Source organism: Protomyctophum parallelum (assembly GCF_964188405.1).
Source record: "Protomyctophum parallelum genome assembly, chromosome: 5".
Taxonomy (NCBI): domain Eukaryota; kingdom Metazoa; phylum Chordata; class Actinopteri; order Myctophiformes; family Myctophidae; genus Protomyctophum; species Protomyctophum parallelum.
In genome coordinates, this window is record NC_139702.1 from 23187405 (window position 1) to 23209751 (window position 22347).

General features: G+C 42.9%; 1 protein-coding gene across 1 annotated transcript in view; it reads left to right on the forward strand.

Annotated features, from left to right (window-relative positions):
- LOC310858714 (alpha-1,6-mannosylglycoprotein 6-beta-N-acetylglucosaminyltransferase B-like) overlaps positions 1-22347 on the forward strand; it is a gene marked incomplete at its 5' end in the record, with an annotated part of 152539 nt that overhangs the window by 51360 nt on the left and 78832 nt on the right. Inside the window, 1 exon segment of the mRNA XM_083764959.1 lies at positions 5722-5872. Within this exon segment, the coding sequence (XP_083621085.1) occupies positions 5722-5872 (151 nt within the window).

Genomic DNA, 22347 nt, shown 5'->3' on the forward strand with positions numbered 1-22347 from the left:
GAGAGCCTTTGTCAGCTTCTCTGTTTCCCCGTTGCGTGATTTGCTGTGCTCTGTGTACAGTCCATTCAACGTTGGGACTCTTAAGGAAATAACTGCACGCTTCCCTTTATGAAAAGCAAATTTGAGAGTTTAAATAAGAAGGTGAACTCCCAATTAGAGCTTTATAGACAAATAAAAAACAGTGTTGGTCTCTCCTTGTCGCAAGGGAGGGCCAACCAACCTTATTGTACAGTATGCAATGATGGGTGTTATAGCTGTCTCCTGTTATAAATCTGAGGGCAGAATGATAAACTGGGTCCAAGATTTTAAGTGTGGTAGCTGATGCGTTTCTGTATATAATGTCTCCGTAGTCCAAAGCGGAGATGAAAAGTGCTTAAATTAGTCTCTTTCTATAGTAGGCCAAGGAAAGCAGGATCTGTTTCGGTAAAAAAGCCAAGCTTCATTCGCAATTTCTTTGTTAAAATTTCAATGTATGTGTTAAAAGTAAGTTTCTCGTCCAGCCAGATCCCGAGGTATTTATAATAAGTTCAATGGTGGTGCCACTTGAGGTGTATAGCTGAGGATCATTTTCATTTAAAGCTCTTCCCTTTGTGAAAAACATAAATGTATAGTCTTTTCAGCATTTAAAACCAATTTTAGATCCAGCAATGATTTCTGGAAAACATCAAAGGCAAGTTGCAACATATGAGTAGATTTCTCCACAGAGTCTGAGAAACAATATAAGATTGTATCATCAGTGTAGCGGCCCTCGATAGTTGAAATGATGATAAAGATCGATGTGGTCTCAACGGGTGTTTATTTTGTTACGACACCGTGAAAACTATAAAAGGACAGAAGCACTGTTATGATCACATCAAACAATTTCATAGCTTTCACTCAACAATAAAATATGTGCATTAAGTTCATCACTTCAATATTACAACTAACAATAAAATGGTTATTTCATAGCAATTATAATACAGTGATAAAATCAATCAGTCCACTTCAATACATGACCAATAAAATACCAGAAAGGGAAAATGCACAGTAACCAAATATCATACACCAAAACATACCAGAAACAAATACAATTAATTAAGTCCCAAACAAATCATAAATGAGACCCCAAACCAAAAACAAACAAACAATCATGTACCTCACTCCGCTTTAGTCTGCTTATCAAGGGCGCTAAAGGGCTGCATGAACCAGTTGAACCTCAGGGTACATCATCAAACAGTCACAGGTACACGAAACATAGTGTGACAGGCGCTGCAGAACAATATAAACAACTTCAGTCATTCAATCAACTGTTCACAAAAACTGCAAGTTACAGGCAACCTTACTTTGAGTACAAAGGTGCATGATGCATATAAATACCTTGCTGTGCAGTGTAACAAAGTCACAAACAAACAAATGCTGGGGTGTGTCTCTTTCCCTCTGTCACTGACTCAGTGTGAGAATGGAGTGTGTGAAGCTAGCAGCCTCAGCTAAGTGTGGTGTGGTAACAGGAAGTTTCAAAGTAAAAGTGAACCGAAATACAGGAAGCTTCAAAATAAGATGAACAAAATAAGAAAAGTAAATAACAAATTAACTTCAACTTAGGAAATGATTGAAGTTCAAAGAACTAGTATCCCGGCAGTTACACTCCCCCCAATCATGTTACCTGGGGCAAACCATTCTGAATTGCACATAACATGATTTAAAACATCTTTACAAGTTCAATGAGGTTTGGGAGATCCAAAAGGTTTAGGGGAAAGATCTTATTTCCAACTGGGTTTCTAGCTCCAGGGCCTTCACCCAAGTCTCCATTTTCATCCTCGGTTTGATTTGTGACCGTCTTAAGAAGTCTTTTTGGGCTTTTGTTAGCGATTTGCTGCTGTACATGCTTGGTGGAGGCGACCTCTATAGAAGCCATGTCTCCCAGCTCTTCAGGGGAGTCGTTGTACTGGACATGTATGGGGTCATCCATTTTTCCCACAACGTCCGGTATGATGCCCTTGGCTTCCACTACAGCACACTGGAGCGGACAGCACTGTTCTTCGTGGAGCTTCTGTATCTGCTCGACTTTATGACACACCTGCTCAAGTTGCGCCGGTAGGCTACCCAGTTCGGTGTTGCTTCTCTGCCTATCCTGGTCCAATGTGGTCAACTGGACCTGTGTTTGCTCCCTTAGGGAGGAGAGCTCTGCCTCCTGCTTCCTCACAGAGCGCACAAGATCGTCATTTTCTGCCTGTAGATCTTTTATTTTACTGTTCAGCTGAGAGTTACTCGTTTCTTTGCTTTGCAGGGCATTGTTTGCATGTTTCAAGTCAATTAGTGTCTGATCCCGTTCTTTTCTCAATCGCTCAGTCTCCTGATTCTGCTCTGCCGTGATGGCAAGCTGTTGTTGAAGCCGAGCTCGTAAGGCCTCCAGCTCTCTATTATTTAAATCCATCGCCATGTCCTTATTTCGTAGAGTGTTGTGTCGGAGGAGATCTAACTCGTTGTCTAGCTGCCCTTTCGACCTGAGGAAGTCATCCTGGCTCTGTTTTATGGTATTCAGAAGTTTAGCTGTTTCCATGTTCCTTTTCATTAGCTCGGCCACTTCCATCCGCAGGTGTTCATTATTTGCCAAGGCCACCCGTTTATGGGTGCGCAGTTCGTCTAGCTCGTCCTCTACACGGTTTACTTGAGACTTCAGCTCGGTCACCCACCTCTGTGGGTCATCTGTAGATGGCATGCAGACATGACTGGCAGTATAACTACTTGTATACCCATCTGTGGACTCCTTCGCCGTTTCTCCCCTCGATCTCTTAGCTCTGCCATGGTGCAGGCAGGTAGGATGAGGTCGATAACATATACCACATGTATGTCGTCTCCTACATTGCTTGCCGACGTGTCCCTTTCTCAGGCATCCGAAGCAGAGGTTATTTTTGAAAATGTAAGCCTTCTTGTCTTCCATGGTTGTGCGTGCAAATCTGGGGCACGTAGCAATACCATGCACTTTCTGAGCACATATGGGGCAGGTGAATGGAGGCTTGGAATAATTCTGGGTAGTAGGGTGGGAAGCTCTGGCCTTTTTAGGGGTCCACGCATCCGCAGGCCTGTGATTCATTAAGAAGGGGGGGGAAATAGGGTTACAGGATATACCGGCTTCTGTTTGGAGGTACTTTGTGAAACATGGTGTGACGTTTGGAGGAGCAGAGGGTGGGTTATTGCAGTGTTCGGGTTTGCCTTCAAGTAGGTTATAAGCTTGAACCCGTGCTGCTGCTACTCTGATGTCCATTTGAGTCTCCAGTTGTTGTAGCCTAATGTCTTCCTCTTGCACTTGGGCTTGTTGCCTAAGGATCTCCTGCAGTGCCTTGGCCTTTTCCCGTTTGGCAGCAAGATCAGCTTCTGCATCAGCTCTTTTCTGGGAGACTTTGGAGATTGTATTGGAGTGACGGTTAGAGGTAGACATTGAATTATCACTGTTTGCTATGGAAGGGGTTTTGGGTGGGTGCAATAGATCGGTTCCATGGGACTGTGCACGGTATTCCATCCCATCTGAATAGTCGGAGACGACAGTTTCTGTATTGGTGTGTCCAAAAATAGACCCATACTCCTCTTTATTTAAAGTCATCCTGACTCTGAATTTTGCGACCGGTTCGTTGAAGGGTTGATCAATAGTTTGTAAGTATTTATCCACAAGTTCGAATATGTCTGCGGTGATCATCATACAGGCGTCCATTTTGTTAACAATGTCTGGAGTAGGGGTGGAGTTGCATTTGATGGATTCATAGCATTCACGTATTACCTTTAATTGATTCAGAATACATTGTTTGATATCGTGGAGGTCCTCTGCTGAACAAAATGTCTTTAATGTTGTTCGAATGTGTCTTGCAGATTGCGTCCAGGTGATATAAGCCGCGGTAAATCTGATGTTGTGCATCAGTTGTTGTGCATTGGTCACTGTGTGTCCAGGTTCAGTAGTATCCGGTGAGTTGATTGTTGTCTCAGAGGTTGCCATTTTGTCGTTTGATTACTTCCACTTCAAAGGGTAATTTTTACAGTGAGCAATTTAACCTCAAAATAATAATATCAAACAAGACATTTCAACACAATTTATGCAAATATCCCCTTTAAATAGTACCAACAGGGGTGGGGGGGCACTGTTGCACCACTCACTTCAGACCAGTCTGATTTTCAATAATGCATGCAGCTTGAAAGTTTTCAGATTGCAGTTGAATACTGTGGTGTGTAGAGGACCTTTAAATCCCTTCCTGTGGAAAACACTAGTTTTCAATTCCTTTTTTTTGTTGTTTTTAATTTTTTAGTTTTTTTAATTTAATTTTTAATTTTTTGTATTGTCTTTTTCACATCCTTCAACCTTACTCAGTCCAAGATGTAGAGGCTACCTGTCCTAGGTACCTCTCAATGTATGGGTTGTGGTGTTGTGTGACAAACTTTTAACAATGCGCTGGTGACTTGAAGAACTGATGACTGTAGAAGATGGCTGTAGATGAGGTGGGTTGGTGTTGACGTTGAGTTGCATTCAGCGTTGAGTTTTCACTGTAGCGGCCCTCGATAGTTGAAATGATGATAAAGATCGATGTGGTCTCAACGGGTGTTTATTTTGTTACGACACCGTGAAAACTATAAAAGGACAGAAGCACTGTTATGATCACATCAAACAATTTCATAGCTTTCACTCAACAATAAAATATGTGCATTAAGTTCATCACTTCAATATTACAACTAACAATAAAATGGTTATTTCATAGCAATTATAATACAGTGATAAAATCAATCAGTCCACTTCAATACATGACCAATAAAATACCAGAAAGGGAAAATGCACAGTAACCAAATATCATACACCAAAACATACCAGAAACAAATACAATTAATTAAGTCCCAAACAAATCATAAATGAGACCCCAAACCAAAAACAAACAAACAATCATGTACCTCACTCCGCTTTAGTCTGCTTATCAAGGGCGCTAAAGGGCTGCATGAACCAGTTGAACCTCAGGGTACATCATCAAACAGTCACAGGTACACGAAACATAGTGTGACAGGCGCTGCAGAACAATATAAACAACTTCAGTCATTCAATCAACTGTTCACAAAAACTGCAAGTTACAGGCAACCTTACTTTGAGTACAAAGGTGCATGATGCATATAAATACCTTGCTGTGCAGTGTAACAAAGTCACAAACAAACAAATGCTGGGGTGTGTCTCTTTCCCTCTGTCACTGACTCAGTGTGAGAATGGAGTGTGTGAAGCTAGCAGCCTCAGCTAAGTGTGGTGTGGTAACAGGAAGTTTCAAAGTAAAAGTGAACCGAAATACAGGAAGCTTCAAAATAAGATGAACAAAATAAGAAAAGTAAATAACAAATTAACTTCAACTTAGGAAATGATTGAAGTTCAAAGAACTAGTATCCCGGCAGTTACAATCAGCATATAAATGTATATTACAGGTCTGTAATGTATTTACAACATTGTTGATATATACAGTATGGGAACGAAAATCGAGCCTTGGGGTACTCCTTTAGATGGAGGAACTCTGATTTTACACTTCCAACTTTAACACCTCTCTCAGAGAGGTTAACTTATATAGGCAAAGCAACAATATGCAATAATGACCAAAAACAAAGCAACCACAAACTGCTCAGCAGCTGGCTATGTACACACATACTTGGGTATAGGGTGACTGCCATGTACTACTCCATCCCTTGTATGCTTAAGCGTTGGTCTGTTTACCCTTGTGTGTGTCTCAGTGCTGGCCAGTGTGGAGTCACGAGGTGTGCTGAGGAAAATCAGTGACATGCTGGAGGTGATTCTAAAGAGGATGGATAGCCTGTCCAAGCTCGACAACACCACCTCCACGGACACACGGCGTCTGGATGAGCTGAGCTCAGCTATCAGCAGGTAATCAACTCAACTCCAATGTATTTGCATCTGTTCATCTCGGTAACAGTCTACAGTATATTGGGACTTTGCAAGCCTACATTTAACAAAGGAAACAAAACGCATTTCCTTGACCCTCAATCAGACGGGGAAGATTCTCCAGGAAATATTATGCAGGGAAATAAAGAGAGAGGTGCCATGTGGTCACAATTCTACATAATTGTACAATATTGATAATAAATATACAATGATAAACCATCATGGACATCACAGGTCAATAAAAGATCTTGTAAAATATGGTGTAGAACAGTTAGACAGAAAACAGTTTCTCTAGCTTTTTGATACAAGCACAATTGGATGAAATGGATCACGGATCATTCACTTGACGCAGTGACACTGGTGACAACCACTTTAGCTGGTAGTTTATAATCATTGAATAATGTGTCATGCTACTTATATGTGAACAAATAATGTAGTGTGAATTAATTAAGCAGTCAACTGTGGTTAAAGGGTTGAGCCAAGCTTTCAGTTCAATCGCCTAATGAACAATGGCCTTAACAACTTATAGGTTAGTTCCATTATGATATCAATTGATGGGTTTTGCTTGTTAAGTGCTGTGCTTACCGTGTAGTGTAACATACATTTTGAAGACACGTGAATGCTACCTTCAACAATGATCTTCCCAGATATTACTTGCTTTAGTAGTGCATTTAATACTGTTGTTCTGTGGGGAGGGTACCACACACACCCCCAACATTTTGTAAACATAATTCAATAACCTACTCCTTCATTTCCTTTTCCTCTTTTCTATTGATGACTAAATGCTCCCTCTTTTTGCTCATCAGCCTTCTTTATTTTGCTCCATCCTCGTCCTCTTTCCCCCCCATGTCATCACCAGAGGAAATTGCTGCCTATTACTGCAGCGTCTACAAATGAGCCTCCTTTGACATTGCTGCTATTGCCTTCGTCACACTGCCCGTCTCTCTGCTCCGCTGTACCAAAATATCCAATTTGTCTTTTCTATCTACCATTATCTTTCAATCCACCTACATTTATTTTCAATGTGCCAGACTAAATGCTGCACTATACACAAAGTATGTGAATAGCACAGCAATAAATCGAGCACTCAAGACCTTTTTAAATGATTTTGATTGAATGCTTAGGTTCAGGTCTGAATGTGGGCATGAGAGCGGAAGCAAGAAGGTGTTAATCAAGTCTGGCGATAGCACTGACTCGATTCTATGTCTGGAAATTAATTGTTTAACATGGAATAGGTGTTTTAGGTCAGTGCACATGGTATTCAATATCTCAGAACAGCTCTATATATGGAGATCTGAGGGTGGCAGCGGGGGCAGTGTCTTGAGTGTACAGGGTTTGATGAGGTCTGGCAATATATGGAATGTCATAACAGGTCAGCTCCATATATGGAGATGTAAGGGTCGTAGTGGGTCAGTGTCTTGAGTGTTTGATGAGGGCCCAGGTAGGGCCGGGCCTTAATTTTCGGGCATGTTGAGGACTCTAGTTTTTACCGGCTGCCGGGCACAACTGCACTGCACTAATAACTGGGGCGGGCCCGTCTAGAGTTTTAATGGACATCGAAGAGGAAAGACGGGTGGGGAAGGATCAACATCTGGAATGTCAGAACAGGTCAGCTCCATACTGTATATGGAGATCTAAGGGTTTGAGGTCAGATGTACTGTAGAGTTGCTGGCCGGCTCCATATATGGAGATGGCCATATATGGAGTGTGTCAGGAGGCAGACGGCCATATATGGTGGCATGACGTGTCACGAGGCACGACGGACTGACGGCCATATATGGTGGCGTGACAGATGGACGGATTGACGGACTGAGAGGTTTTGCAGGTTTTCATAATAATCTGTGACCTACAGTCGCAATAATTCATTAATCTTTGCACAGTACAGTGTTGCAATGTGTGGTTATCACAATATACTTGTGATATACTCCCACTGCAGTGTGTGGTTATCACAATATACTTGTGATATACTCCCACTTCAGTGTGTGGTTATCACAATATACTTGTGATATACTCCCACTGCAGTACGTGTGTGGTTATCACAGTATACTTGTGATATACTCCCACTGCAGTGTGCACTGCTACAAGGACTCAGTCTCCATCTACATAGGATGAAAGAGGATTAACTGGAGTCATTGTCCAGGGATTGACTTGGTGGAGGTGGTTTTGCTATTTGAACTGTGGTTACTCCATCCCAGGGACTTTGATCAGGACTTAATAAGCTTTGGTTGAACTCAATATGAAGAACTGTCCTGATTATAAAATGTGATGAAGGAGAGGAGAGAGGGTAGAGCTATTTGGTCAGACATGTTTAACTAAAATAGAATAGAACATTTGTCTAGTCGTGGTATTGTTGTAAAGTGGATGTTGCAGTTCATAACTGAACCTCTGGTCGTCCCATCAACGTGGAATGGTAATGATGTGTAACAGTAACAGTGAAAATGGTAGAATTTTGCAGTAGTAAAAGTATCAATACTTCAATGCAGAATTCTGTTACAAGTAAAAGTCCAGCATTCAAAATCCACTTAAAGTACCAATAGTAAAAAGTACTCCACATACACATGAGTGTTCCATTTCAAGTTTTCAAATGTATTACAAATCTTTTGAAAATAGCAGATCTACAAGCTCCATAATGTGTTGCATTGCGATGTGGATGTGCTATTTTAGCTATTCATTATACAACCAAGTATATTGAGCTTAAGTGCTTATAACCGTCAAAGTGGCTGCTGTGAAACAGCTCCATTTATCAAGCCACTTCCTTACAAACAGTATCTCAAGTCATCACATTTTCTCGTGGCTTATTTCAATCTGGGGTTATTTTCTTGTGTTTTACAGCACATATTTATGAAAACAAATTGTCCTTTACATAGAATTTCTGCGAACAAAGCAAAATCAAAATGCAAGGGGAACAACAAACGCAATCTATTTGGCACTGTGCTGATTTAAGTCCTGTTTGGGTATTAGTTCTGACTGACTGCATTCTGGTTCAGAATGGATAGCTGAATAGAATGTTTGGAGGGAGTCTGAACAGAATAATGACTAAGGAGATGAAACCACAGACACAACAATAAATGTGTGTGCCCGGACACAGCAAAAATACTCAGGCAAAACTCCCTTAGTTACCTTTAGCTCAGCTTGTCAGTGTGCACTGTGCACACACACATCCTTTGTCCCACTTCCATTATTTTCCAACTATCCAATACAAGTAGCAGTAGCAGTAGTGTACGGCAGTAGATGATATTGAGGGTGTCGCTTCACGTAAAGAAGATATCTACAGGCCGGCATTGCGTCATATCACCACATTATGGAACACCAAACAGCTCATATAGATCTTCTTGTTTAATTATTGTTTAATTATTTATAAACATTTAACTTATCATTAGAAAAATAGACTCCATCCATCAGATAGATAGATAGATAGATAGATAGATAGATAGATAGATAGATAGATAGATAGATAGATAGATAGATAGATAGATAGATAGATAGATAGATAGATAGATAGATAGATAGATAGATAGATACTTTATGTCTATCTACTGTATCTATCTATCTATCTATTAAACATGTCAGGGGATGTTATACATGCACTTTAACAGCACATATTATTGGGACACCTACAGCAAATTGCAGATGAACATTTGGTATCCAGTAATTCCCATCAATTCACAATACAATCCTATCCCTTTAACAAATTGCCTGCAACGCTAACTCTAATATGGACACATCTTCTATATGCTACTGTACAAGGTCCAGCCTTAAACTGGGTTCGGACCCAGTCTTGTAATCTCTTCATCGCTTCACCTCTCATATTTCGCTCTCCATCAATGGTGCTTTTCCAATCCTCTCCTCCGATGTTCTGTTTCTCTTTGGAGTTTATCTCTTATCTGTTCTTCTCTCATTTGTAAGTGAGCCATCTGTCTTCATTCATCACAGGGGGGCTGAATGCGGAGAGCAATGCAACAGAGAGCCATCAAATATGTATGGCCCCTTAGCCTTTGATTATCATTTCATGTTTCTATTCAACTGTTTTGTTGCCCTCCACGATGGCACAGGTGACATCTTTTATTTATTTTTAGTTTTCTAATGCTTTCCTCCCCTTCTACCAGAACAGTCCCCCTAGGTGGTGTTCAAAGTTGATATTTCATAACCCTTTTTGTATTCAGCTCTCTAGATTTCTCTGTATCTGTTTCTTCTCCCATTTTTTTCCCCTCCACTATTTTTCCAATTCTGCCATAGTCTCTGTGTAATAGTGCCAAACCTTACTGTTCATCTTGAGGAGGGTGTAAAGTGGCCAACTGTTATGTATTATTTTGAATACTAATTACTAATTATGAATAATAATAATAACCCAACACAATAATGTCGAAGGACCCGGCGTCATCGCCACTTTTAGAATGCAAGTAATTAAAGTAAATACTCTAAGACCATTTCGGCGTACAAAGCCATGAATCATTTGAATTAGAAGAAAACCCAGGAAACATGAATCTTGGGAGATAAGTAATTAACATGTAGTTCCAAACTGGAGTCTGTGAGACCGAAATTAAATTGGTGGTGGCTCTCCAGGTTGGCCAAACTCAGCGTGTAAATCCAAGCACTGGGGAGGAGGAGAGGAAGCGTCAGTCTTCAGAGAAAAATCACACCCGTGTGAACTGAGTGGTGCAACTCCCCTCTCTCCCCCCCTCCCTCTCTCTCTCTCATTAGCAGGCAACAGTGCAGCACTATCCCTCTCTGTTTCTGGCACAACAGCACCCCTACTGGTACTAATAGTCATACTGGTGCATGGGTGGATGGGTGGGTGTGTTAACGTCACATAGGCACATATGCACGGACATTGCTGTTCCTTGGAGTGGTTGCACCACTCAAAAACAACAAAGGCAGGAGCTGCAACTGTGTAAAGTTGAACAGCTGGGAAAATAGCTGTGTAAAGCTAAAACTGTAACTAGCACTATATTTAACTCAGTTTAACAATACTATAAGCTTGGCCTGTACTTTACCATACATGTAGACATGTGAAGCTCTCAGCTCTGGCGTGGAATGAAGGGCAGACTGGGCTTTTTTGTAGAGGCAGTGCTTGATTGCAGGATGGAAGACAGGTGCAGAGAATTGGTGCAGGAGAGCAGGTGTGCTGAGTAGAGCCATGGAGTAGTCAGTGAGGGGGGAGTGGCTAAGCAGTGCTTGTATGTGAAGGTGAGGAGGAGTGAGCCGTAACAGAAACAATTCTTATCTAAATGCTGGCTCCATAGAGCAGATACACAGTGGAGAGGAAAAAATAAGTATGTGGGACACAGGACACATGAAGATGACATTCACAAACAACCAAGGTCTTAATAATATCGATCACCAACGGTAACCAGAATGCTCACCTTAAAACCCTCGCCCTCATTTGTTTCGCACGCCGACCACTCGGTGGGGCGGTTCTTGTATTCGTTTTACTGAAAATAAGGTTAGAAATAAGTTTAGGGTTATGCATAGTTTTACTGGGGTTACGTTTAGGAATAGGGTTAGGTTTTCGCACCGTTTTATTGAGGTTAAGGTTAGGAATATGGTTAGGTTTAACCATTTAGGCATACTTTACTGAGGTCACGTTTAGTAACACCGGGCTGAGCAGTTACGCCGGCTGTACGCCCGGGCGACTGTGTTTTGAGGCGAGGGTTCTGGTATCCTAGACAACCATGTTTCCTCTGTCCTACACTGTCTGTCTGTCTGTCTGTCTCTCTCTGGCCCAATCCCAATCCACTCCCTTGCTGACTCAATGAGCCCTCACTGACTTAACTGCGCGTTCATGTGAAGTCTGCGAGGGCTTGAGGGATGTCCCATTTGAAATCGGTAAGTCAGTGAGGGCTCAGCCCCGCCCCTTTATGTGCCCTTTGCCAAAGTCAGCGTCGATGCTGACTTTGGGCTGACTTTAGCAAAGAAATTACCCACAGTTCATAGCGTTACCAGTGGAATGAGGGGGATCCTCCGAACGTCAATCATTTAATTATGCAAATTAGTTATGTATCGCGATTAGAATGTCAACAAACACAATAGTGCTTTCTCACTGTTCTCAAAAGGAGACGGAATGGAAGGATATAGGCTATATATTTAATAACAATAATAATAATAAGGGAAACATGATGAGAAATGACAAAAGTAGCAAAGTAAAATAATATGGAAATGAAATGTATTAGTATTATATATTAATATTACAACTCATATCACACAGGAAAGTGTATTTATTAAACTAATAATAAAACGATCAGCTTAAATACTAAAATAAACATAATATACATGTATAAATAGGCAAAGCATATAGGTAGGCACTGGCTGTGAATAAGGACAGTCTTTATAAAGTGATGCAAAGTGTCATGAATGGCGGACTCATCTTCAAAGTGCTGTCCCATTTCTTTCACAACAATGTGGAGCCCTTACAGCCTCTCACCCTCAAGCACTTAGAGCTGACGTCATTAAAGTCAATGAGGGTCCAGGGCTCAGGGCTTGAGGGAGGCAATTGGGATTGGGCCTCTCTCTCTCTCTGTCTCTGTCTCTCTCTCTCACACACACACGGTGACCAATAGCAGGAAAGGGCACATCTCTTCTCTCCACCGATTGCAGACTATAAATCTTATGCATCTCTGTGAAGAATGCAAAACCACAAACTGAGAAATAATTTGCTCTGTTAGCTATAGCAGGAGTGTCGAGTGCAAAACGAGAAACTGTAGTTTCAGAAAGACGTGCAAGACACTACAGGAGTCAGATTCAACCTCGGGTCCTTGTGACTCACAATTGGAGCGTGTACAGTTCTGTTGCACTAATTATCGGAGCCGCCAGACACCCTGCCCCTCTCTCTTTTAATCACTCACTTTTATTCTCTTTATCTTATCTCCTTACCTTTACCGCCTCTCTCTCTCTCTCTCTCTCTCTCTCTCTCTCTCTCTCTCTGGACTTGTCTATCTGTAAAGTTTCTTTAAAATATTGGTGATCCGTATGAAAATGCTTGAGAACCACTACTCTAAAACAACATGGACAACGATGTTTGACAGTCAGCACTATAGTTGCTTTTTTGGATTTTCTGACTTAATTTTCTGCCTGTTAACATTTTCATAGACCATGGTCTCTCTCTCTCTTTCTCTCTCTCTCTCTCTCTCTCTCTCTCTCTCTCTCTCCCCCCATCTTTATCTCTCAGCCTTCTCCCCTCCATGCCATGGTACTGTTGTTGTTGGCGGAGAGGGACACAGCAGTGTTCATTTTGATAGCAGATATTGATTTAGTTTTAGTCATAGTCCTTTGAGTACAATTTCATGTCGTTTTAGTCATATTTTTGTCATCTGAAATGTTTTACTTTTAGTATAGTTTCAGTCGAATACATATATATTTGAGATTTTAGTTGAATAAATCCACAGTTGATTTTGTTTGAATTTTTGGCGTTGGGTCGTAATGGCTGATTTTGGTTGCAAATAGCTGATCCACAAGCTCAATACGAGCTTGTATATCTGTGATTTTCAGAGTGCAACAGCCTTGTCTCTTAGTTCTACTGTATTCCTCCTCTAGTCCCACTGTGCCAATGTGTTGGACAGTTAATGGTGATTTGAGAGGTCCAGAATCCAGGCCGCACAGTGATGCTGTCACTGTAGGGCAGCATAAACCCTGTATTTCCACATGAATGAATGCCCAATTTCATACTCTGTCGTAGTTTTTTCATGTCATATGAAAGCAGGGAATCATAGCTTCAAATTGACATATTGGTTGTTCAGTTTGACCCACCAATTTTGGAGGTATGGCTTATAGAGTAATGTCTTGCATCAAACAGTGAGTTTAGAAAACAGGCTTGAAATGTTCACTTCTGTGGTCTCTAACATTACACCTAGCTACATGTTTAAGCATTTATTACATAGTCGATTTCAGCTCTGACACTTATTGTCTCCACCAGGCCGAAGGCATGTGGGGAGAGTATGTTTTGCACTCCGTCCGTCCGCGTGTGTGTGTGTCCGTGTGTCCGTGTGTCCGTGAACAGCTAATCTCGGCCACCGTTAACCCGGTCGATGCCATATTTTGCACACACACTCCCTGGATGCCAACCATGAACCTCTGCCCCAAACTTTCCAGAACGGCCTGTTATAGCGCCACCAGGAGGCCGCTTTGTGCAAAACAAGTTTTTCGATGCCATATTTTGCACACACACTCCCTGGATGCCAACCATGAACCTCTGCCCCAAACTTTCCAGAACGGCCTGTTATAGCGCCACCAGGAGGCCGCTTTGTGCAAAACAAGTTTTTGCACAGTACACCTACAGATTTTGTCCAAACATCACGCAAATTGGTACACAGTCTCTCTAGAGCCATTCAACGAAACGGGTCTTTCAGATTTATCAGACTCCATCCTGATTGGTTAAGATTGGCTTCCAAAGTTCACAGGAGTGCTCAGTTTCAAACAAAATGCTGCAAATCATGAACACATCGCGTGATTTCCGTGAAATTGTGCACCCACATTCCCACTAGGCCGAGGACGAAATGCCACATGAACAATTTCAACTCAGCCTCAAGGTGGCGCTATAACTGGCCAAAAAGTGTTTTTACCTCTAACTGCACGGATCTGTGGATAACCTGGTGGAGACCTGTGCCCGGAAGGGCACTTTTTCTAGTTTTAGACTCTAGTAAGTTTTTCTCCTCTGGTGAAAAGCTGGAATGTGTGCGATGGCAGGCTCAAATGTGGTCACAAATGTAGATAAAATAGCCAGTGTTATTTTTGAGAATAATGACAATTGGGCTTCCAGGTTGAAAGGTATTATTAAAATATAACTACATTCGATCCCCCCACCCCCCTCAATTCATATTGGGGGGGAAATGTCTCCGTCTGTTTCTGCCCAACAACGACGATACAGTACACACGCACACGCACACGCACACACACACACACACACACACACACACACACACACACACACACACACAGTCATGCACCCTGTGCAGGGACACGCTCCTCCGTTTGAGACTCATTGGTGCTGACACACTCCCGTGTAGCGGTGAATGGGACTTGATGTCTGAGGCTCCAGTCTGCAATTCGCCTTCGGGGCAGACACTCGTTAGAGTAGAAAATAGAGAAGAAATAATGAGAGAGGGGGGGGGGGGAGAAAGAGAGGGAGAGAATATGCGAGATATGGAGAGAGAGAGAGAGAGAGAGAGAGAGAGAGAGAGAGAGAGAGAGAGAGAGAGAGAGATAGAGAGAGAGAGAGAGAGAGAGAGAGAGAGAGGGGGGGGGGGGGGCAGAGGGAGAAAAGGAGAAATGCAGAGTTGATTCATTCCATTTTTCTGTGTGCAATAGATGAAAAGGGAGATTGTTTAGATCTCCCCTAAGGCATGCTCCCTTCAAAGAATGCAGCTCTAGCTTGGCTACACGTATTCTTCCCTCTAAAAAGCATCCGTATCAATTCATTCAATAACACACCGGAAAAACAATAGCCAACTGAAAACATTTCCTCCACATTTCAGGTCAGTACCATAGCAACTGGAGGTCAAATTAATTAGAAGGAAACAGTTTAATTCCATAAAAAATAGTGATTTTTTATTAGATTTTGATTTGATTTGACAACAATACGGTATAGAAATATTTAGTACTGTATATGTTATAGATGTAGTGCTACTATAATTTATCATCACAGCCATTCAAATACTTCTTAATCATCAACAACCATGAACAAACTGGTATACAGTATGTTACAGTACAGTATGTGCGTGCGTGCGTGCATGCGTGCGTGATACATTATGTCTGCAATCAACAGGAGAGTAGAAATGGAATGCACTATCGTTGCTGTCCGGAAGCAACGTCTGTGTGTTTGTTAAAAAAATCACACCCGTGAACTGAGTGGTGCAACTCCCCCCCTCTTTCTCTCTCTCTCTCTTTCATTAGCAGTGCAGCACTATATCTCTCTCTGTTTCTGGCACAACAGTGCCACTTTTGTCTGCTACTCATATAGTCACATAGGTAGGTTAACACGGACATTGCTGTTCCTTGGAGTGGTTGCACCACTCAAAAATATACTCCACAAGTTTAGCCATTTATTTAGCAGCTGCTGTGTAAGCACAGCTAAGCTGGTCTATGTTCGATCGCTTTGCCTTTCATTAGTAGGCCTACTGCTGTACTAGCAAGCTATCTTTCTCATTGGCTGCCTGCCTCGTCTCTAGGCAACCAGACACTTTTTGCCTCTAGCCGACCTCTCAGCCATGGGATGCTAGCAAGCAACAGAACAACATGACTCTCCGTCTCAGCCATGGGATGCTAGCAAGCAGACGAGGGGCTCGCAACTCACTTTGTAATGATCCAGGTTTATTCACGAACACAGCAGTCAGGACATACAATGTTTTGACCAGTATAGGTCAAGTATATGATCTCAAGCAAGAAACAACATAATTACCCTAATTACAGACAAATAGAATCCCTTGGTGAAATTACATTGGCACGCAACGTGATAAAAACTGACTCAGATATTTACATTTCATTCAGCAGATATAAGGCAGCTGTCACAGTCTCTCTCTCCCTCAGTCTGTGACTCCACCATGGCCATTACTTTCCACCACACACTGCAGTCCCACTTACACACGTCCAACTCCCTCATCAGCCAACCTGTGAACTCTTTGCTAATCAACCTACTGCCTATAAGACTGGACTCTTTGTCACACTCACTGTCAGTTCATAACCTGTTGTCATTGATGTCCTGCCTGTTCCTGTGTTGACTTTTATGTCATTCTCGATTGCCTGACTCCTACAGTTGAGAATGGCAGTGATACCACTTGAGGACCTCCGTGGTGCCTCTGTGGTACCACACCCCTTTTAGTGGTACCACGATTCACACTTAATTTAAAGGTGTCAATAGGTATACTTATACAAACACACTAAAGTAAAGACACTCTTTCCATGGAAGCACACTGACCCGTGTCATATTTTTAGCCTTGCTCTGAAATGGCTGATGTGGTGCTGCCAGAGCTGTCGCACAGTATTAGGGACATGAGCTCACCCGAGACAGACACCGAAAACAAGTCATCGGGGAAAAAAGGATAACAAAAAAAAAGAGAGAAAAGAATAGAAACTTTTTGGGACACCATGGTAAAAGTGGTTAAGCATGTGGTTTGTTCCTTAACTCTGTTAGTGCTGTCAGTGACTTTGTTAAGAAAGCTCTCCTGTTCTGCTGTCCGTCTTCATGTTTGGTTCTCTTTGCTGTGTGGACTTTGCATCTTGTTTCTCACAAGTTGTAAAAGAGCCATCGGTCTTCATTCATCGCAGAGAGTGGAGGGGGACTTGACTTAATGCTGATTAACATGCAGCAGAGGGCTGGACATCAAATATCTTTGTCAGCCTTTGATCATAATCATTTTATGTTTCTGTCCCACTGTTTTGTTGTCCTCCATGAGGGCATGGAGGACATTTTTTTTCTATTTTTCTTTTCCCTTTTCCTTTTAATTTCCCCCCCCTGTGCACATGCAGGGCTTATCCCTTTGCATTCTGTCTGCTTTCATCCCCTTTGTGCTATTCAGACATCTGTATTTCTCTATTTTTCCATCTCTGCCCTCGGTCTTGTACCTGCTGCTGTGCACTGATCTCTGTCAGTATGTCTGTCTCTTTCTCGTTCAGCCATTGTAACGGACAATAGAGGTGAGCAGCGGTCTGCGTGGAAGTTGTACAATCATAAGGCAAGAGCTGCACAGCTGGGGTTCTCCCTAGTCCCTAACCTTGGGTGCTCCATACCCTCTGTTCCTCACGGCAGGGGACAAATTCAGAAGCATTTATAAGAGCTGCCATAGCAACAGCACTGTATGTCCTGAACCCATTTGAACAGTGCAATTGCTAGCATAATCAGGGGCGGATTTACTGTAGGCAAGGTAAGGCAGATGCCTATGACGACAAATAAACCCGACACACACGTCCCGACAGCCGACAACAACCTCATTCTTCATTTGATTGTTTGACACAGCAATAGCAACGGAGCAAAACATTTGTCCAGGCCAGGGCAAACTTATTTTCGAAGTGAGGATGTACTGTACCACTACCACCACGGCACTGCTTACAGTGGCAGCAATCACACCAGGAGGCGGGGATGTTTTCGCTGTGTCAGTGCAGGCTTTCAGCTGCCTGTCTGCCACGCACCCCTTGCGTTGGCCGTGCTGTTTCACCAAAAACTCACCAGCGTCTGGTTTGAAGAAATATCGACTGATGTGCGAACAGTCAACAGTATACGAAGGTGTGAAATAACTGCAGTATGCGCCAGAGATGTTTTCCCTGTGTCCCCCATCACCCTCCGCGCTGAGGGAGAACCTGTTGCTGCTTTTGCATCCGTTGGACTGTTGGTCTCTACAGAGACAATCCGTTCTGTTGGTCTCTACAGAGACATCCGTTGGACTGTTGGTCTCTACAATCGGGATTCTATCAGCTATCAGGGGGGGGGGGGGGGGGGGGAGGAGCGGGGGGTGTGCCTACCTCGTATTGGCTATGCCTTAGAATTCCTTGCGCCTGCAAGCAATTGCTATTCATTTTTTTTAATCTATAATCTTTATTCCACGATTTTGTAACCCATTTTTCACCCCTGTGTCAATTATCTAATGTGATCCTGAGCTCTACACACCCTCCGCCAACCTAGTCCCCATATATGGGGGACAAGGGGAGAGCAACGGACTTGAACTCATGCTTCCTTCATGCCTGAGTGTCCAAGTTGCTCCTTTACACCTGACAGGGGGGAGTTTCCCTGGTTGGACGTAGCGCGTGGAAGGAACACGTTAGTCCAACCATTTCCTTTCCCCTCCATCAGGCTCCCCGGCTGGCCAGGGGGAGGCAGTTTAGTGACCAGGACTACTGCATGTTTTTTGTGAGGGTACCTACCCTAGAGGACACGGGGAGAACATGCAAACTCCACACAGAAAGGCCCTTTCACCTTTCGCCTCGGGTATGGGCACTGATGACACGGAGGAGGAAACACACCGCCAGCTCCCACTTATTATTATATTAAATATAAATATAGTATAGAGAAGAAGGACACTGCGGGTGATTTCTGTAAGGAGTTTTGCAGAAATCTGGACAGGCTGTTCAGGGTGATTTTGAGGTTAACCGTACTAGTCCTTAACCGTTCTGAATATATGAACACCAAATGATGTACAGTGTGGGTATTGCGATGTAATAGATCACATGACTGATAGGGATACGATAACGCACGGTGGAGGAGGGGGGCGGACAGTGTGGTGGCGAAACAGCGCAGGGTGTTCACATTAGCGCACGTAACGTTTGCTGCAAATTCCCCCGTCCAACGTTGTGGCTGCTAAATCCCCCGTCCCGGGCGGATTGGGTGTCGAAAAACCCTGTTTGTATTTGTCTGGCAGTGGAGGAGGAGGCGGGATGTTTTCGCTGTGTCAGTGCAGGCTTTCAGCTGCCTGTCTGCCACGCACCCCTTAATTGCGTTGGCCGCGCTGTTTCACCAAAAACTCACCCGCGTCTGGTTTGAAAATACTTTTTGAAAAGACTGATGTGCGAACAGTCAACAGTACGAAGGTGTGAAATAACTGCAGTATGCGCCAGAGATGTTTTCCCCGTGTGGCTCTGCTGCCTGCCAGGAGGCTGTCTATAATTCCTAAAGGGGAGGTGCGGTGGAGAAGGCAAGGGGATTAATCTGCGTCCCTCCCAACATGCATTTCACTCGTGACACGTGTTCTGCGGGATGATGGCGGGGCTAGGAGTTGTTTTAGACAAAAATGAAGTAAATTAATACATAATTTCTTAACATCACGTTGTGTACATGTGTAAACAAAAATGCACCACCGGAAGAAGAGGGCTGAAGGAGTGTGTAGCCCATCTCTGAGACACGGTGAGTTGACAGAAATGGTCAACTGTGCATTTAGTGAAGGCCAATTATATGAACATCAGGTTGAATATGGGTGAAGTGCTGCTATAAGTCTAGTGGAAAGAACCTGTACTCTTGCTTTCATAGTGAACTTATACAGTAATAATGTCCACACTGAGTGCAGTGTTTTTGAGAACATAGAAGGAAACAGAGTGGTCCGAAGCCAAGTTTCCCCTGCAGAGTTACCGTAAACAACTAGTGTTGTTCTGTGTTTGTCCATTAGGGCACTATGGACACCTGTGTGGATTCATACTGTCCATTAGGGCACTATGGACACCTGTGTGGATTCATACTGTCCATTAGGGCACTATGGACACCTGTGTGGATTCATACTGCATGAATCCTACGTGACTAATGGGGCCCCATCTGCGCCCCATTAGCTTCCATGATCAAATTTGCATTACATGTTTCTAAACATAATAGTACATGTGGAAACAATGCATGAAGTATACTTCTTTGGCCTACTGACAGTGTGCAGACATGCATTTGCTGCTTATTGGCGACGGACCGTGCAGCAGTTTTTGAGATTATAGCTCTAGATACACAGACACACATACAGACCCGCATTCCGAAGCCTGCTATTCCGACACATACTGTAGCCATTTTGACGTGCTCAATACTATTACTAACCCTGTCCCTAATCCTAACCCTAACCGTACGTGGAAGCCACGTATTCGGAGTGGTGGTGCATCGGAATGCCGGATCTTGCTGAAAGCCTGAAACGTTGCCCATCTTAAATCATAGATGTGATAGAGTAGATAGACTACTAGACTCTGTGCAGATATTCTATACTGTTTATCAAGGCTTCATCATACTCCAACTGATAATGGGAGATAATTAGCTCGGCCATGCCTTTCAGAACTCTGTTCAGTAGTTCTTGCACCCCCAAGATGAACAAAGTTCTGACGTTTTTTCTTCTCCCCGTAATCTGTCAGCAACATGGACTGTTGTGCTTTGCTTTATGCTCATTGCTCTCCCACATCAGCATCAGCATCACACAGTCAGAAAATAAACAGACCTATACTGCACACTGTCATCACACATATGAATAAAACAAACACATCCAGATGGCAATTCATTATTGGAGACAGATAGCACATACTTTGTACACTGTGTCTGTCGCCAGAAATGGAGAACACTCTGAGACAAATGTCAGAACACGTCCGTTTTCCTTTCCACTGTGCTTTCCAGGCAGAATTGCCTTATTTATTATTTTACTAGGCCAATGACAAAATTGCATTGCAATTACACACAAAGCCACTCACGTAGGAGTCAGGACCCACTCCGTGTTTTTGTCACTGTATATTTGTGTGACATTTCCCATTGGAGGTCCCTTTCGACTATATTTTACACCCTAACCAAGAATCTACACTTTTACATTCATACGCAGTGGAAAAAGTACTCAAATGTTTTACTTATAGGTAAAAGTACTGCAATGTAGAAATACTCAGAAGTTAAAGATTTACTTGAGTAAAAGTATTGGCATTAAAATGTGCTTCAAGTACCAAAAGTAAAAGTAGCCTACTCATTATGCAGAATGTCCCATTTCAATAGAAGATCTACGAGCTTAATTTACTACGTATTTTCAAATGGCCAACATTTAAATAGGGCTGAAATGGTTAATGTATGTTTTGTAATAATAATACAAATTTACAAAGTTAATCAATAACTGAACTTTTCAAATAAATAGTATAGTGGAGTAGAAGTACAATATTTGGATCCAAGATGTAGCGGAGTAGTAAAAGTATTCTAAATACAAAAGTAAACAAAATTGTACTTAAGTACAGTAGGCCTAATTAAGGAAATGCACTTAGTTACTTTCCACCACTGATAAGGTTACTTTCCACCACTGATAAGGTTACTTTCCACCACTGATAAGGTTACTTTCCACCACTGAGGAGGAAGAGGAGAAGGAGGAGGAGGGGGGGGGGGGTAGAGCAGGGGTGAAGAGGGAGATAAAAGAAGGAGAAAGGAGGGACAGCAGAGCAGCAGGATTGAGAGGAGGAGAGGAGAGGAGATAAAAGAAGGAGAAAGGAGGGACAGCAGAGCAGCAGGAGGAGAGGAGGAGAGGAGGAGAGGAGATAAAAGAAGGAGAAAGGAGGGACAGCAGAGCAGCAGGAGGAGAGGAGGAGAGGAGATAAAAGAAGGAGAAAGGAGGGACAGCAGAGCAGCAGGAGGAGAGGAGGAGAGGAGATAAAAGAAGGAGAAAGGAGGGACAGCAGAGCAGCAGGAGGAGAGGAGGAGAGGAGATAAAAGAAGGAGAAAGGAGGGACAGCAGAGCAGCAGGAGGAGAGGAGGAGAGGAGATAAAAGAAGGAGAAAGGAGGGACAGCAGAGCAGCAGGAGGAGAGGAGGAGAGGAGATAAAAGAAGGAGAAAGGAGGGACAGCAGAGCAGCAGGAGGAGAGGAGGAGAGGAGAGGAGATAAAATAACTAAAAGGGAGGGACAGCACAGCAGCAGGAGGAGAGGAGAACGACGTCTGCCTGCGGGCGGATTCTGTAAGGAGTTTTGCAGAACGCTGGACAGGCTGCTCGGGGTGATTTGGGGGTTTATAATATTCCTTCTGTAAAAAAAGCAGTTCCTTTTCATGTTGACTTGAC